At 36.1% G+C, this 19,829-nt stretch overlaps 1 protein-coding gene across 1 annotated transcript; it reads right to left on the reverse strand.

Moving 5' to 3' along the window:
- Positions 1-2,289: 2,289 nt before the first annotated feature.
- On the reverse strand, positions 2,290-16,264 carry LOC131036902 (G-type lectin S-receptor-like serine/threonine-protein kinase SD2-5). The gene is made up of 4 exons (XM_057968916.2): positions 16,101-16,264; positions 13,701-16,001; positions 3,003-3,096; positions 2,290-2,457 (listed from the first exon to the last, which is right to left on the reverse strand). Exons 1-4 carry the CDS (start codon positions 16,262-16,264, stop codon positions 2,290-2,292), a joined length of 2,727 nt encoding a protein of 908 aa, XP_057824899.2.
- Positions 16,265-19,829: the final 3,565 nt, after the last annotated feature.

The raw sequence follows: 19,829 nt of genomic DNA on the forward strand, positions 1-19,829 counted from the left end.
AAAGGTTGAAATTGAGTTGAACCAGTAAATTTGTTGAAAATATTTCACAGGGCCTCAAGGCATTAATTGATGTTGTTTCAGAGAAAGGAAGGAAGATGAAATAACCAAAAATATTTATTGAGCCTATTGCAGCAGAGTCTGGATTTGATGATTACACACCCTCAACATTCAAGAGGGTACTGAGGAACAAAATTGAAGAGACTAAGGTGGAAGCTAAGAAGCAACCGGTTAGGAAAGTTACTGTCAAGGTATTGGCACAAAAAAGAGAACCTAAATAAACACCTTCAGTCCCATTCGGTACTAGAAGAAGGAAGAAGAAGGATGACAGTGATCCGACACTTGTATCTAGTAATGTAACTATTATTCCACCCAAGACTTGTGCAGAATTAGTTGATGAAATTACTAAAGATGGTATGTTGAAGAATGTAGAGTTTTATTATGAACATTTGAATAATGATGAACAAAGAGAAGTACAGGAATCAATTTTGTTTTATTTAGATGTTTATAAGAAAGCCTTGTTATAATTTGAAGACCAAATACCGACACAGTTATAGGACATGTTAGATTCTAGAAGATTATCAACAATGGAAGAGGACATGCATTTAAAGATTTGGGAATTGTTATTTATTTGTGTTTCTATTACTCCAAAACTGATGGATAAGACACCTAAAGTTGCAGATAGGAAAATATTTAACAATAGGCATAGAGTAATTAGTCTTATGTTAAGTACAATCAATGAGATAGTCAAGGAGACACATAAGGCATGGGTTAAATTATTTTTAGAAAACTGTGATTTTTATACTTCACCAGAACCTAAGACAGATACTATAGACATCTCGGTTGAAGGGAAAGGTAAAGGTATTGTGGGTACTTCACCCTCAATTTTGAAAAACATTAAGATAGTGAATATTGAGCCCCCGATAAATACTAATGTACAGACAAATGTTGACATATCGGCATATACAAAGAGTGTAAAGGTTGCAAATGTATAGGTTACTAATGTTGAGGACAAAAGTCCTCCTAAATCAAAATGTACAGGATGAGGTTATAGTTCCTATGTAGGAACCAACAGTTACTGAGACTGCACCAAGTGGTGAAGCCACCGGTGCAAGAGAGGAAGCTATAAAAGTTAAACCATCAGAGGAGGAGAAAGGGGAATTCGACAAGGAACTAGTAGTGAGCCCATCATTGTTTTTGATTAAGGGAAAATAGGTTTTGATGGACCCCTGAAACCCATTACAACATAAGATCAAAAGATAGCCATTAAAGCACTACGAAAAAGCAAGAGATAATACACATAGAAAAGATAGCTGACCAGCAAAAAAAAAGTCAGCAATGGAAAGACAACAAATAGGAAAATAGAAACAGGACCAACATAAAAGACCAAGGCTAGGTAAAGTTCTCAAGCAGCTCGACAGCTTCCAGCTCCAGTTGCTCCATGTTCTCAGTAGTCCACTTAATTTCCTCAATCTCCCTGCTTTGTCTTTTCTTCTTTTTGGTACTCGTGCAGGTTCTTCTACCATGACCAGTCTCCTTATCTTCAGGGGTGTCTTCTTTTACCTCAATGGTGTCCCTAGAGGACTTTTTCCCTTGATCACTATCATGCTTGCTGATAAGAACCTTCATGCTTTGAAAGGTGGCCTTTAAGATCTTATGACTCTTTTCCCCAATATTTTTTAGCGTATTCTAAACCCCTTCCAACCTTTTTTCAGTAGCCCCAACTCTATTTTCCAAGATTTGGAAGCTATTACATTGGGCATTAATGATCTCCTAAACATTACTGATTTCTTTGGTAAGTTCACTTAAACAATCAGGGAGGGAGATAAATTTACCAGTGCCGATAGCTTCTAAAGTCTCAATTTTACTGGCTTCCTGGGTTTTTTTAGTTTTTAAGCTTTTTATTTATATTTGAACCCAGAGGAAAACCTTTTTGAAACTGTCTGTGCCATTTTTGAACATAGCTTAATATCCAGATGGGAGCAATCCTTGGCCTTGTCTCCCATAGGATCCAAATTCACCTCCAGACCCACCTCCTTCAAATATGCACTCTTAGCTTCCTTCATGGAGGTGTCTTCCCCAGCCAAGCCCTTATACTTAGAACCAGGCGAGAAGGGTGTAGGACTCTTAGCTCCCACATCCTTATTTCTCTAATTTCCCTTTATACTTCTAGCTAGAAAGGATTTGGACCTCCTCGCTATTAGTCTACATATCATCTTCAATCTCATCTTCCTCCTCAGACCAGCTTTCATCATCTTCCCCCTTCGAATTCTTTCTGGCCGACCATATACTCTAATCCTCTTGCTGTCTTTTTCTTATTAGCTTGCTCGACCTAGCGATATGGAGGTCATTCTCAACATTAGCCTCAATGTCGTAACCTTCACCATCATCATCATCTGACTCATCCAATTCCTCGTCCGACTCAGAATCCTCTGCAATGTTTAGTTGAACCATGGTATTCTTGATGTGATTGTAAAAAATCACCATAAAACCCTCATGCATAGTAGGATTGGTTTTGAGATTGGAGATAATGTCCTTTATCCCAACATTTAGGGCACATAAAAAATAATATGGGATGGAAATTTTCTCCTTATACCTAAAATAGTTGAGTATAACAAAATGATAGCTACAAACTTGGGTAAATCTCCCATCTAAAGTAATAAACTACATAATAGCAAACAAGATCCATCGCCATGTCATCTTAATTACCTTAGGGGAGTAGTAAGTGTGACTTCCCTTCACCAGCGTGGCTTTCTCCTCCTTATCCTTAGGGAATTTTGTTCACTATAGCATCTGATCACTTCCTATCCCTATAGAATTTGATACCGTTCATGGGTAGACCCCTAGGCTCAACGATCATGGTCTCATTCACCTTGACCTTCCTATTGCCAATGGTCAAGGTGCCATTATTCTATCCCTTCTTGAAAATTCTTGTGATTTTCAGCCATCTCTCTTGCATTCTCCATAAAATCAGTCATTTTTGCTGCTTGTAGCATGACCCATACCTGGGGACAGTCCCTCCATTTATCAGTTTTAGTTGCCTCTGTTTGCTTGCGATTTCCTCCCATTTTCTTATCAATTTTTGTCAACTGTAATTTCCTGCAAATACGACTCTTCGCTATGGACTTTCTAATTAGCAAGTAAGAAGCCTCTAGAAGCCAATGGATATTTCTATTGCTTCCGCTCCAAAGGAAAAAAGCACCCACAAAGCATGCGAGATGATCTGGCAATTATTAATGTACCTCCTTCTCGGTTGCATACAAAACCATTTCATGATGTCATGACCTCCCCTATCATCTCGGGAAATGCTTTCAAATCCTACCTTGATTACCATAATATCTTATATAATTTAAGATGTCATGTGCCACTCAAGGGAGCTCCCCCTCGCTATCACAAATCTTGATTTGCCCACTTGGTACTGCCTCATTGGCAGCCCAGTCAGCACTCCTATTAGCCTCTCTATAATCATGAGAAATGTAGCATTGATAGAAACCCTCAAGCATCTCCCTAATTGAATTAATGATATTTTTAATCGTCCATGATGGTTAGTGTTTACCAAGTAGACAATTGATGATGTTTTTAAAATCCCCCTCCAGCCATAACAATTTGAATCCCAGATTGTGTGCTAATTTGATAGCTAGGAGGGCGCCCATAGCTTTAGCCAGATGATTAGTCTGGTTCCCCAAGGGAAAGGCCACCATCCCAATACAAAAGCCAGCACCATTTTGGATAACTCCATGATAGCCAATAGGCCTTGGGTTCCCTTTAGCAACCCCATCAAAGTTAGCCTTGAACCAGTCATTAGGAAGAAAAGACCAGCTGCACATACTTCTTCTGAGTTGGTTGGTACTGATGTCCATGTAGGTTGGGATGTTCAATATTTTTACAATATCAAAATCCTCCTTATTATTGCATTAACAATCTCCCCTAGCCATCACATTCTCAACAAAATTATATTTTATCTTAGCCCAAACCACCTTAGAGGGGTTAATATCATTCTTGAAGATTTTGTTATTCCTTTCCTTCTAGATACCTCAAAGAATATGTGGAAAGGAGAACTTCCATAAATTTCTTATGAGCAGATTATTTGTATTGCAATACCAACTCCTGAAACAATCTTGAATCTCCGCAGGAACACCTAATTCAAACCCCAATGTTGGAACAATATAGCCCAGATAGGATGGATATAAGGACAGTGTATAAAAATATAGATCACGAATTTCTCATCATTGAGACAAAGATAACATCTATTGGGGAAGCAGAAACCCCTCTTTCTCAAGTTATCTATGGTTAGAAACTTATTTTGCAAGAGAATCCATAAAAAAATATTAATTTTATGGGTCAAACCTGAATGTCAGGCCTTAACCCAGTAGGGGATAGGGTCTTGAGACTGAGCCAACATAAGGACATTAGATGCCACAAAATAAATCCCTGAAGAGGTACCACTCCACACTAGGTGGTTCTCCCTTCTAGGATTTAAAATTGCATGGTTGATCATTAAGTTTACCTACTTTAGGTTGGGTTCAATAGAACTGAGATCCACCCACTTTTGATCTCTCTAGTAATCAACAAATTTTACACCGAACTTATCCTTGCATGTCTGGATAATCATATGAGAAACACAATTATTATTGAGAGGAGTTCCTCCAATCCAGGCATCATCCCAGATATCCACCTTCCTTCCATTACCTATGGCCCAAACTTTGCCCAAACTTACAATACCTTTAACTTGGATAACATTGTTCCAAAAAGTAGAGCCACTCTATATCTGATTAGAGGCAAGGAAATATTCCATGGTAGGAATTACACGTAAGTATTTAGCCTTCCAGATATCATTCCACTCACCATTTCCATGATATATTCTCTAGTTTTGTTTGTATAGAAGGGTCTTGTTTAGGGTTCTAATATTTCTTAATCCTAGTCGCCCCTCCTTTTTGGGTTTGCAAACATTCTCCTAGGCAATGAGGGCAACTCTATTCTTCTCCTCAACCCCGGACCAGAGGAATGCTTTCTGAATTTTCTCAATAGCATCAACAAATTTTCTAGGAATTTTGAATAGGATTAAAGCATAAACTGGAAGACTCTAGAGGAAAGATTTTAAAAGTTGGATTTTACAAGCTTCACTAAGAAGGGTCCCTTTCAAACCAGCCAGCTTCCTACTGAATCTATCAACAAGACTATTCCAAAAAAAATCCATAGGTTTTGTGCCCAAAGTAAGACCCAGGTAAATAGATGGGGGCTTTCCCATTTGGTAACCAAGGAGTGAGCCCATCATTGTTGTCAATCGATGCCTCACATGTTAAAAAGAAAAGCATTACCGAGATGAGTTCTATTGAACTCATGATGATGGTTGCATAGAAAATGATGAAGGAAGGATCTATGGATAAAGGGATTATTGATCAGCATATCATTGTTTTACATAGACTTGTCCCAGGGTGAAAGTTTGACAGTGAGGTGAGCCCATCTGACAAGCTTAAGATAATCAATGAGCACATTTCAAAGGACTTTTAGTCCTTACAACAGATATCAAACCAACAGGCATTGGAGATGTTTACATAGGCAAACAAAGCTACATTTGATCAAATGATTTAGTCAGAGAGGAAGGAGATTAATGATAATTTTAAGTTGATAGATAACTCTTTGAGGCAATCTACTAATATTTATGGAGCATTTTCTAACACAAGTTTTGCTTACAACTAAGACAAATAAAAGGATTAAAGATATTCAGGAGGAGATTGTAGGTATAGTTAATTATTTCGATGGATCAAAATCTTTAACTACATCTATAGATGGTCAGATTTTGGTTTTGGAAGCCCAAGTTTCATCTCTTGAGAGGGAGAAAGATAAAATCATAAGGAGAGCTAGAGGTCTTAGAGGTTTGGTGAGTCCTCGATTGGATTCATTAAGTATACATAAGAAGAAGTTTATAGATATGGTTGGTAAGCCCACACCGACAGAGTTTAATGAGAAATAGTCATTTGCCCATATACTAAATGGAATAGTGTCTATTTATGGCACTTTCAAATCTAGTTGGGATACTTTTCGAGAGCTTTTGGAGAAGGCCTGTCGAGCTATTTTCAAATATATTCAGCTCCGATAAGGTATTTTGGGACATTCCTTGTATAGTCTTTCATTTTTTCGTCCCAGGTTTTTTCATTTTGGTATTTTTGTTTGGTATTAATGTCAAAGGGGAAGTATAGGTGAAAAATATTCAAGAGGTATGGAGTATTTTGTTAAGATGGATATTCAGCTCAAGGGGAGTAGGCTCAAGATGAAACCAGCAGATGGAAACCATGATCATTTTTCACATGAGTGTTGCCATCAATGCCAAAGGAGGAAATTATTGGCAATTGACACTCAATTGGTTGGTTTCAATATGTTGTCATCGATGGCAACATGGAAACATAGAAACTTGTTGCGGCTTCATATTTTGATTTGGTAAAATATTGACAGACACTTCACAGACACTTTACCAGCACCGACACCGACAAGATTGGATGGCTTTCTTTGGTTACCGACAATGCAAGCCAACATGGTTTATATTTAGGTTATCGGTATTGGAGGCTGACATCATTTGGGAGATCCAGCATCAACAATATTTTTTATATTCATGTATTTATGTTATTTAGCCAGCATGTATATTCATATTATAATTATCTTTGTAAGCCGACATAAGGCATGATGATTTGTAAAGGGGTATAAATCAAAATCCACAATGCTAAACTCTCAAACATGAAGAAATGCAATGATATCCAAGAAATTCCCTTGATAACTGCCAAACTAGTTTGAACTACTCCAGTACTCTTGCATCACAAGGGAAATCCTAGGCCCACTAGATGTGGGGGAGTGGTTCGTGATCACAATGGTAGGATTGTCTTAGCAATGGAACTCTCTTTGGGAACCTAGAAAATCCACTATACTAAGAGTATGGCTGCCTACATTGGTATAAAGATAGCTATGAGGGAGAACAACAAAAGAACTACGAAATGAAGACTTCCATAGGGCCCTCTACTAGGACCAGAAGTAAAAAATAGGATAGTAGCAACTTGAGATTCAATAGTCTTATCTTAGTAGTGGTACTCTCTTTGGGAACCCAGACAAACCACTATACTAAGGCTATGACAACCTATATTGGACTAGAAGAACTAGGAAATGTAGACTTCCACAAGGCTCTGTACTAGGACCAGAAGAAAAAAATAGGAATGAGACAGCTTGAGATTTATTATGGAAGAGCTTGAAGAGATTAACAATAATATGATTCATAAGAATACTGATCTCATGAAAGCTCTTAGTTTTTTTTTTCTAGCTTTCGGTTTGTGCTCTACTTTCATTTCCTCTTGTTAGGTGCTGTGGGGTGTATCACCTGTTTCTATGGTCATTTGAAATTTGCTTAGACTCTGGTTCCCTACTTGTTATCTTTTTGTTGGATTTGGGTTTTAGGTCCCTGTAAAACATGTTTATCTTAATTAAAAATGAAAGAATATGGCTAAAAAATGATTCCTTAAATATTGTTAAGTTCCATTTTGGGTCACAAATCCCTAGTTGGACTACACAGATCTTAATTGAAGATAATTTAGGAATGCTTGCATCCCTTGATAATTTTAAAATTTCACATGTTTTATGAGAATGAAATAAACTGGTCAATGATTTGGCCATTCTTGGAGTCAAGTAGACTAGGGTTAAATGGTGTGAGACTCGTGATCTTATCCCCACAAAGATTTAAATTGATCTATGATGATAGATTAACATGTTGATTTGGGGGTTGTCTAGGTCTTAATTGTGTAGTACTTTTTGCGTAAGTGAAAGGAAGGGATGAGGTGTCCACATCATAATATTATTGGAAAAGGCAAGTTTTGTTTTCTTGCCAAATCTAGAATCTTCTTTTTCTATTGTTTATTGTATTGTAGCATCTAGTGGCTTTCTGCAGAGTGCTCATAGATTGGCTTGTAGGCCCAATATGGGAGGTGATCAAAATAGACTAGAACCCACTTCATATGAGAAATAGAGGAGGATGATTGAGGTATGAGATGAGGTCTCCAGCAGAGGAATAACTCCCTACATTGAAAAAATTCATGGCCATAACTCTAGGGAAACTAGGCAATTTATCAAGAGTTAGAAGAATGACACTTATATAAGTGTTTGGAGGGGAATTTATGGTTGATGAAACACTCATTACAACCCTTATGGCCAAACAAATTTGGATGAATTTGAAGGATATTAATGAATGGATTTCCATTTTCAATAACAAAATATTTGTATGTTTATTAAAATTGTAGGTCCTTTCTAGATGATGACAGATAATTGGCGACTTCCTTTGTGCTTTGGAATAACATCTATAAGACTAAATTTATCATTCAAAAAGGTCTATGTTGGTCCTTTGGAAATAGATTTAAGATTATTTTTTGGGATGATTGGTGGTGGGGTGATGCTCTCGTTTCTCAACTTAACTGGGCCCCTTACCTTAAGGATTTTTGCTTGAATCAGATTGGTTGTTGGGTTGCAGATTAACGTTATGGAGATGGATCAGTCTATTGCCCCTTTCCAATATTAACATTTTGCTATCCACATCTCTGCCTTCCCCAAGGAGGATTCTCTTGTGTGGAATGGTTCATCTTCTGGGGCCTTCTCTATCTCTAATTCTTTCAATTTACAGTTGAAACTGCTTGCTCCTAGACCTTTTTGGGCCCTTGTTTGGAACTATCATTTGATCGCGAAGGTCAATACTTTATTTTGGCTCTAGGTGCAGAACAAGATTCTTTTTATTAACAACCTTTAAAAGAGGAGAACATGGCTATCCCTCTCTTTGTCAAGAGGATTTTGAGACTTCTTCTCATCTCTTGATTGGCTATAATTATATGAAGAATATCTAGTCCCATTTTCTTAATCTTTGGTCATTAGATTAGGTTTTCCTTGCATCTCTTGTGGACTGCTGGTTGTAATAGATAGATCCTTCTATAAATCCCTTTCTCTATCTATTCTGGTCAATTATTATTCACCATGTTTATTCAAGGGTCTAGAAAGAAATAATAGATTTTTCAAGAACATGGAATGCCCAACCCATCTCCTAGCTATGATAATTCAAAGTGATATCAAGGAAAATTTCTTGGTGGCCTATTGGGATATTTTGATTCTAAACCCTCTGTCTCCCCTTTGGATTTGAAGGTGGATTTAAATTGGATTCTTCATAGAGATATTTCAATTCCTCTTCAGTGGCTCAAACATTGTAGGGAGGGGGTAGTGTTGTCTCCCCCTTTCCCTAGATGGATTAAAACTAATATTGATGGGGTGGCTAAGGGAAACCCTAAACCTTCTAGTTGTGGGAGACTGGCTCGTGATCACAATGGTAGGTTTTTCATAGTGGTGGCACTCCATTTGGGAACCCAAAAAAAACACTTACACTGAGGCTATGGTAGCCTACATTGGATTAAAGCTTGTTTCAAAAGGAAACAATTGGAAAATTTGATTGGAAATAAATTCCCTTAATATTGTTAACTTCCTATGGGGCTTGTAAATGTCTAGTTGGACTATAAAATATTTAATTGAAGATACTCAAGCTATGCTAAGGTATGTGGATAATTTCACTATCACCCATGTGTTTTGAGAAGGAAACATAGTGACTGATAGCCTGGACAATATTGGAGTTAAGAATGATAATATTAAGTGATGGGGGCCCTAGGATGTCATCCCCATGGATATTAATTTTTTAATCTACAATTATTATATATCATCTTGATATGGGGAATTTCGTGTAGATTATTTTGATGTATATTTCATTTATATGGAGAAATGGGTTGGGATGTCTTTTTCACTATATTCTTAGAAAAGGTGGGGTTTGTTTTTTAAGCCAAGTCTAGAATCTTTGTAGTCCTTATGTGTTGTTTCCTAGGGTCTAGTGGCTTGTGGCTAGGAAGTTTTAGAAAAAATTGTAGGTCGATAATGGGTGTCGATAGAAATAGATTGGAGCCCACATCATATGAAAAAAAGGAGGAACAAGGTAGAGCTTTGGAGTAAAGTTTATGGGGGAAAACTACACCCTACATTGAGAAACACCAAGGCTACAACACTAGGGATTCTTGTCTTTTCATCAAATGATGGAATAATGACACCCTTTCAATGTTTGGGGGTGAATTTATGGTGGATGTCTACCATATTACCAAGGTTATAGGGATGCTTATCGAAGGAAGGAAATTTTACAGAAATAGGAAAGCTTTAGAGGAAACCCTTGACATCTTCCAAAAGAATACGAGAGTGAAATTCCACCACATGGTTGATGGTGGCTACAAACCAGAGGACTTGAAATCCCTATGGGTGGATGTGGCCGATGTTATTATGAGGTACATTACATTTGATGGATGCTACAATAGTATGTTTATGGATAACTTCACTATTCTCAACAATTTTAGGTATGATAGGTGCATTTTGATTCCATTTTATCTGGTGTCATCTCTTTGTAATTGTGTTAATGCCCACCTCAAGAATTGAAGCTCCTCTTTTCTCTACTAGGGTTTGATTATTTTGATTGTCAAACATGCCGAATCCCTTGAGATTATGTCCCATCCCTCAACCTCTACAAAGAAAAATATTCACTATCCCCAAAATGTTCAATCACATTATAGAGATAAGTCATTAGTGTCTAAAACCTCTAATGAAGATGCCTTCCACCTTTGAACCTATTAAAAAAATCTTCTTCTAAGGGTAAGGGTTTTGTTCTTGAAAAGGATGTGTCTAATAAGGATGATTCTGACTATTCCCCCTCAAATGAGTTTGTTCCTCATTCTTATAGCCCAAGCTCTGCTAAAAAGGGTAAAGCCCCAAGGCCTCCTACCTCAAAAGAAATTAATAGGATTTTTGAGCTAGGCTGTGCCTGAGGAGTGAAAAGAAACCCTACCCCCAAAGAATCTTCAAGGAATTAAAATGCCCTAAAAATACCACTGGAATTGTTGGGGATCAATAGAATCAATATTTTCATATTAAAATTCTATTTGAGCAGGAGAAGGCACAACCATTGTGGGTAAAGATACAAGATCAAAAGCGATTATGGAATGCCAAATTAGTTTTTTTAGTTAGGTGGTTGCAAAGATCTCTAGTTTGAAAAGAAGGATCAATTACTCCTCATTCCTGATTCTTATAGACCAAGCTTTGCTAAAAAGGGTGAATCCCTAAGGCCTCCTACCTCAGAAGCAAATAATAGGATTTTTGAACTAGGCTCTTCCTTACAAGTGAAAAGAAACCCTCCACCCCCTCCCCCTCACCCCCCAAGAATCTTCATGGAATTCAAATGCACTAAAAATACCACTAGAATTGTTGGAGATCAACAGAATCAAGATTGTCATATTGAAATCCCATTTGAGTAGGAGAAGGCACAACCACTGTGGGTAGAGATACAGGTTCCAAAACAACTATGGAAGGCCAAATTAGTTTTTTCAATTGGGTGGTCGGGAAGATCACTATTTTGGAAGGCATGATTAATTACTTTATCGTGGGACAAAATTCCTCCCCCTCTTTGAACAACATGAACAACCTGCTTGAGCTCAATCATAAATTGGTGACAAATGTCAAAGCAATGAAAAATGATCATGAAGAAAAAGAATGAACCTAGAGGTGGCTATGGATAGGGATGAGGAGAAGATAAGAGTAGTCATTGTAATGAATAGAATTGCCATGATCAATAACATGTAGGGCCTTCGAAGGCTAAATGAAAAGGCTCAATCTTTTAATATTTCCCCTTCTGCCACTCATACCTCCCCCTCAATCTCATTTTGTGGCAAAGGAAAGGTTAAGAAGCTCATCCTAGAAGGCAAGATCCAGATTAATTAGAGACCTTCAACTCACACTTGAAGCGAGGATAAAGGTAAGCAGATTGAAGCCACTTATATGGAGGAGTTAGTTTATATAAATATGGCTTTTATTTAGAAACATGTTAAGACTATTCAAATGTAGAACAAAATTGTTTAATCTCTGGGTTTTTAGAACTTGTTTTCTATTGTGTATGTTGCTACTGGTCCACTATGGCTTTGTTTCTAGTTTGTCTTTAGAGATTGTTTCTTTTTTTTATGGGTTTTAGGTCTCTGTAAAACCTATTTTACGCTAATAAAAAACATATGAATAAATCTACAACTTATATTGTGCTATTGATCAAATTATTTATATTTTAATTTTTTGATGTTCATAACACATTCTTCTAAAATGTTTCCTCATCCAATGATTTATTTGGGGTTGTTCAATTATATATTGACAAATAGTTGATATAATATATTGATCATAATCTAATAATGTAGCCCAAGTCACATTTTAGATTCAGTAGATTTTTTAAAAGATAAGTACTGATATCTATATATATTGAAATTTCACTTGTTTGATAAATACAAGATCCAATGATGAAAAAATAAATTTTGTATAAATATTTTCATGACACATTCCTACAAGCACATGAAATGAACCTAGAATAATTGTATTATAGTGGAAATGAATGGTAGGAAGTACATGTATTATGTTTTCACAACATTAAATTATCATATGATTTCTTCACCTTCAATTGATACTCATTAGGATAATTGCAATTATAATGCATGGCATGAAACCACTTTTAATTATTTTGTGATTGATGACCATGTTCTATTACAAAGGTCTATTTTTACCACTATGCAATTGCAAAATTTTATTCCAAATCAAATGTTGTTTAAAAAATTACTAAGAAAAAGTGACACAATACTAAATACACAAATCTATTAAATAAGTATAACCTAAAAATTGTATTGTAAAAATATTTTTAAAAAATATCTAAGAAGGTAGCACAAATTTTCATAGGAATGAAATGATTTGAAAGTCTAAACAGAAAAAATTTTAAATATTTTATTGTGGACTACCCAAAGTCAACTAACACAAAATTCAATTAGAATTTTTTTATTCATATATGTACATTAACAAACCTGAACAAACAAAATGTAGACTACTTGTAGATCATATTATATACATGTTTTGGACTTGGTTGGTTTATGGCTTAGCAGCACTAGCAATAAGAAAACACAGTAGATGTTAAATACCTGTCGTAGAGTATGCATTATTGCAATGAAAGTCTGTAATCTATTTCTATAATGCAAATTGCATACAAATCAATCATATTGAAGAAAGCAAACAAAGAAGTAAAACTACAACAATAATTGAAAAGCTTCAATTGCTTTTCATCTGCCCTACCCAAAGTTCACGCAATGACCAGCTGCATACATGCATGCCTTGCATACAATTTTTTTTTCTTAAAATTTAGAGACATTCCAACTTAAAAATGACCGTCACTAATTTTTTCCAGCTCTTCTTTAATATATTTGTAAAAAAGAAGATAACAAAAACATTCGAAACTCGAACTATTTTTGCTGGCATAACTCTCAGCGCGAACTATTAGCAAACTGATTACATGAACACAGAACTAAGACTTATAAGTCGGTACTGATAAATAAAGACAAATTATGCGAAGTCCATATAAACAGAACTAGGATGATAGGAGAAAGACCTGTTATGAGCGTGGGCTGATAACCATACAAACGTTTCCAAACAAGCCTATTTTATCTAATGATAGCGAATGACTGATTACAGACATACTATGAAGACCTATTCAACATTTAAACATACTGGAAAAAAAATAGAGATGGTTGTACGTCGTTGATAAGAAAAACCTGCAGAACAAATTAAGTAAACAAACAAATTACCTAGGTCCAGATAACACGGACAGCTCAGCCGAGAAGAGAGACTGCTTATAAGAACCAACTGTTGACCCTGGTAACGCGCATGGAACATCATTGAAGGTGTCTATTAAACCTTCCAACGCCTTCACCACAATGGACATCGCTGGTCGCCTTGTAAAATTGTCCTGTACACACCACATTCCCACTTTTATCAATTTTACTGCCTCCTCTTTTATGCCCGTTTCCTCATTTTCAAGCCTCGGATAGACCAAATCCAATAACCTCCCTTCCTCTGCCTTAACTTGTAACAGTGAAAACAAGCCGTTTTCTGAAAGCTCTCTGCTTCGTTTTCCGCTGATAATTTCTATCATCATAACGCCAAAGCTAAATATATCTGCCTTCTCTATTATATGCATGTTCAACAACTCAGGTGCCATATACCCTGGTGTCCGTCTTATCATGGTTATTACTTCACTTTGCTCTCTGTTAATCAACTTTGCCAAGCCAAAATCTGACACTTTGGCATTGAAATTTTGGTCAAGGAGAATGTTCTGAGGCTTGATATCGAAATGAATTATACGATCTTGACATTCTTCATGCAAATATGCTAATCCTCTCGCAATATCAAGAACTACTCTGGATCTGCTCTTCCAGTCCAGCAAATATGGATGACTCTTGTTAAAAAATATCCATTTATCAAGAGATCCATTTGGTAAATACTCGTATACAAGCATCCTATGGAATTTTTCTACACAAAAACCCTTCAGTCTTACCAAATTGAGATGATCAATTTTCCCTAGCGTTTCCACTTCTGCCCTGAACCCATTTTCTCCATGTCCTGCTCTGTGAAGGCGCTTCACTGCTATCTTTGAGCTGTCTGACAGGACACCCTGATAAACTGAACCGAATCCTCCGCTACCCAACTTAGTGCTAAAGCCGTTCGTAGCGTCTTGCAGTTCTTGGAATGAGAACCGCAACGGTAAGCCTGCTGACCAATCAACATGATCATCCTCACCTGTATCCTCATCCTTTACTTTCTGCTGTCTTCTATTTGGATACCCTTTTATCCTTGCCCAGAATAAGATAAACAGAGCTAGCGCTCCACCCACAGAAACACAAATGATGACGACAACTAGGGACTTAAAGCGCTCGGACCTTGACTGGATTTTAATATAAGCAGTGGAATTGTAAAACTTATCTTCTGGACTCATAGTTTTCATAGAATAGATATTGGACTCTAGATAACAATAACCACTAGAAAAATTGGTCCCGTACCTGAAAAAAGCAGCTTTGCAAGAGCAGTTTTCGAGGCAAAGTGTTTTACATTCATCTCTTGATACCAATCCTGGTGTCGAAGCATTTTCATAAAGATAAGTAAAATAGGCAACGTGCTCCAGTTCCAAAAAGTGATGACCTTGGCGCCTACTAGTCTGTGAGCACACCAGAGGAACGCGCGGAGCACATCCGGAATTGGGTTCTGTGGCATCAGTCGGTTTAAAAGCCTTGCCATCTCCTGGACAGCTGCACTGACCGTTTTTGCAAACACCATAGTCTCCGCAAGCTCCTGGAGAATCACACTGAAACACTGATTTCATGAACCATGGCGAATAGTTAAGGACAGATCTTCCTGGATTTTTTTGGACCATGTAGAATTTTAAGCGTCCATCTGAACCCAATTTAAAGTAAAGACAGCCTTTGGGTATTGTAAAATGAATTGGCGGTATTCGTCGTCCTCGAGAATACATATTGAGGGACTGATTGTCGATCTGTGAATGAGTTAACTCCAAATCTACCTGTGGTGTCTCGGGATATCTGTAATAAATTTTAGACGGTGCTGAGGCTGTATACATAACAAATCCATCGTGAAGCAAGATACCATAGAAACAACCTTTCCTTGTATCCTTTGGAGAAATGTTTGCAGTAATATTCTGTCCCACCTTGAACTTCTGCCATGGCAGAATGATATCAGTTGTATAATCAAAAGATTGCCAGATGATTCCACCGGAGGTGTTATAGAGAACAAGGTTCCCAGATTCGTGTATCGCCATCCTTTGAAAAGCTTGGGTGGATGTATTTTTAGACCAGGCGAGAGTGCCATCTGAGTTCCTTAATACAAGTTCTCCTGTGGAGGTGAGTTTTAGGGCTGCGTTTTCTTGCAGCACCTGGTCTCTGTTTGCACACCACACCATTTGCATATCAAGCAGCATACCATCAGTGGTGTAGACAACAAAGAAAGCTGCAAATAGGTAGCTTGTGTCACAAGGGCTGCCATAGCAGAAGAATCCACATCCAAACTGGAGATTCACATCATTATATGAAATATTGCTGCTCAGAAGGATCGGTCTGACGAGTGCGTCTTTATAAATTGACGGTGTCAGGAAATGTAGAGACTGGATATTGTTCCTCTATGTTCTGCCTCCATACGCAGCTGCGGAAGTAATAGCAAGGCTTTCTGCAAATAGGGAGCACGATATAAGGAAGACTGGCAGAAGTAGCAAAAGCAAAGGAGGAGAGGACGAAAAATAGTCCGTTGTCATCATTTTTATAAACAGCAGTTCTGTCCGAGAGAGAGCACCGAATAATAACATGCTCGAATGAAAGACGATTTAAATTTAGCGAGTTCTAAGGGCAATGAATAGGGAAGCGAGGAGTTAGGTTAAATCATAATGCCAAGTTGAAGAAAATCAGTGATATTGAAGACAAAGTCTCTTGTATTAATTTAGACTAAGAAACCAGAATAAGACCAGAAAAGGATGACCTTACAAAGTCTTCGACGACGACTAGGAAAAGCACGATGTCCCCGAACAAATAATATTGCATTAGTTTCCCTGCTCCAATGTCAAGGGCATATCGGATTTTTTAATTTCTATTCCATGTATAATTAACGTCGTGTCATGGTCCAAGCAAACACATGGTCAGCGACGCATACGTGACAGGAAAAGAATAAACAGTTTTGGTTTTTTTGCATATACGGAGAATCTCGAGTTTTCTAGCTGAACAAATGTTTTATTTACAATGTAAAAAACAATAATATATAGACTGGATATTGTTCCTCCATGTTCTGCCTCCATAGTACGTAGCTGTTGGAGTAATAGTAAGGCTTTCTGCAAATAGTGAGCACAATACAAGGAAGAGTGGTAGAAGTAGCGAAAGCGAAGGAGGACAGGACGAAAAACAGTCCGTTGTCAACATTTTTCTAAACAGCAGTTCTGTCCGAAAGACAGAGCACAGAATAATAACATGCTCGAATGAAAGACGATTGAATTTAGAGAGCTTGGGAATAAGTAGGGAATGGAGGAGTTAGGTTAAACTATAACGCCAAGTTCAAGAATATGAACTATAACGCTAAGTTGACGATTTGAATTTAGAGAGCTTGAAATTAATAGGGAGTTAAGCTAAACTATAACGCTAAGTTGACTAAACTATAACGCTAAGTTGACGACAATCAATGATATTAAAGTGAAAGTCTTTTGGATAAATAAGATTGGAAAATTATGACTTTTCAAAGTTTTTGATTATTTGAATTTAGAGAGCTTAGTAGGGAAAAGAGTAGTTCATTAAATCATAACATCAAGTAGTTGATATTGATAAGTTTTTTTGGATAAAGCCCTAGACCATCATTTGGAAAAGTACATGGTCCCCAATCAAATAAAATTGCATTAATTTCACTATGCTAAAGTCAAGTGCATATCAGATTTTTCTTTTTATTCTTTGTAGAATTAATTTCATGTAGGGGCCCTAGCAAGTATATGGTCAACGATTCATATGTGATAGGAAAAGAATAAACAATTTTGTTTTTTTCATATGAGCAACTAATTTTTTTTTAATTTTTTGTAGAATTAATTTCATGTAAGGGCCCAAGCAACCACATGGTCAACGATTCATATGTGATAGGAAAAGAATGAACAATTTTGTTTTTCTCATATGAGCAACTAATAGTCTGAAGTCTTGTAGCTGAACAAATGGTTTTTTTACAACATAGAATAAATTAGTATATAATTAAATAGTATTTCAAATCAATTCAAAAAAAATTAATTAAATGTCTAAGTATATAATTGATCATATTTATTAAAATTTTAATATTAATAAATTTGATCAAATATCTATTTAGATGTCTAAATAAGCCACCCAAAGGTTGTCAAAATTCCAATCAACATAATTTGGTAGATGAATCTGATATAGAAACAAAGGAAACATGGATAAATGTGGAAGTAGACACTCAAGACCTTAAGCAACTAGTAGAATTTGAGGTAGTGGGAATGAGGGAGCCATTGAATACTTTTAGGTATTGGTAGGCCCTAAATGGTTTGTCAATTCGAATGAAGGAAGAAATATCTTATATAGATGACAATAGAATTCTATACATTCCATTAGGAGAAAGAGAGCATAAGACATTCCTTGAAGTAGAAAAAGACAATAATCCATGACTAATCTACTTAGTTTTAAAAGCTCCAACAAAAAAAATCCAAAACAATATACCTACAAGGTCTGAGAATTCAGAAGGGTTTTCATGTTACAAATTCTTCCAGCAAGTAAACAAAAAAAATAATCACCTTGCAAGAACATAGTATATAGAATAGATCAATCACATTCAGAGAGGATACAACATACATTAGGCTACCAATATTTTTAGGGGTGGGAGACAAATGAATATATATTAGTAGCTACAGGGTTTTGTCATGCAACATGTAGCTGATACCTGTGTGTGGTTTTGATTTACATGAAGATGTAGTGAAAGTGGGGTAAGAGGTGGAAAGGTAAACATAAATGACTATAACTTCATAGTAGGAATAATATTTAATTTTTGTTGGTAGAGCTAATTTAGAAAAGTCTTTTCATTTATATTATTGTAAAATTAAATTTTGAAATTTTGAGTGAATGGTTGAAATTAATAGGCACATGTTTTTTTTCCATTCTCAATTACTCATTACATGTACAAACATCAAAGCAATTGTTCACAACGAAGTAAGATACATGGTTATATTAAAATAACATATCAAACCTTCACTACATGACTTTTGTGTAAAGTACAACCTATTTAAATCTTTATGTTTCCAACAATATGAATTTAGTACAGTCATTTTTTTATTCATTTTCAGCTTAGGCTCTATTGAAAACTTTAAACTTACATAGGGTAGAAGATAGAAATCCTAAAACATTATGGTAAAGTAGTACATTTATTTTTATTCACTTTAAGATGTTGATTATCAGTTTATAAATACTACTTTCAGTTTCCATCATTATGAATCTAGTACATGGATTTTTCTTAATTCATTTTCAATTGTTCATTTCCAATTTAGACTCCATTGAAGACTTTAAACTTACATATGGTAGTAGATAGAAACATTGATCTTCTGGTTTTTGGTTCACAAATACAAATATCAAAGAAATTGTTCACACCAACACTCAAATGTAGATAGAAACATTGAAAGAGTTGTTCACAACATCAAAAACACTATACACATGATAGAAATAATAGATTAAATGACTTTTTCATAGAGTACAGTCTATTTAAAACGTACAATTTCCATGATTACGAATTAGTACATGCTTTCTTTCTATTTATTTTCAATTGTTCATTGATAGGGGTTGATGACTACATGTGAGAAGTTGATAGACACTTACACTTTCTTAAGCATTGTCAAGTCATCATGAAGCAGGAGTGTTACCCTCCTCATTTTCCTGATGCATTTTTGTTCTCACGTTATTTAAAATTAGGAGTGTTTATTTAGTCTGGGCTTGTGTAATTCTCTGTTTTTGTCTTGTTAAAAAATTTTATGAACTGAACCTCTTAGTTGAACCTCATCTAAGTTCAAGGTTCAAGTTCAAGCAGAGTATATTGTGTCCCAACTTTGTTTTTAAAAGAGTTAAAGGTCTTTGTAACTATTGTCATTGAATTTGAACTATTGAACCTTTACAAAAAGTTCAAGGTTCACAGTTCAATGTTGAGAAAGTCAACTCTTACCCGAGTCTTGTTCTTGTAGCACGTAAGCCGTGATATTTTGGTGTCTTTGTCTTGGTTTGTCCTTGTTCTGTTCTTTTGAACTTGAACTTTTGAACTATGTTATCCCATTATTTGTCTTAAAAAAAATAATGTGTATTTAATTTTGTTTCCCTCATTTGGTTTGATCCGTCTTTAGCAATGCAACTTTT

The sequence above is a fragment of the Cryptomeria japonica genome, unplaced genomic scaffold (assembly GCF_030272615.1).
Source record: "Cryptomeria japonica unplaced genomic scaffold, Sugi_1.0 HiC_scaffold_333, whole genome shotgun sequence".
NCBI lineage: Eukaryota > Viridiplantae > Streptophyta > Pinopsida > Cupressales > Cupressaceae > Cryptomeria > Cryptomeria japonica.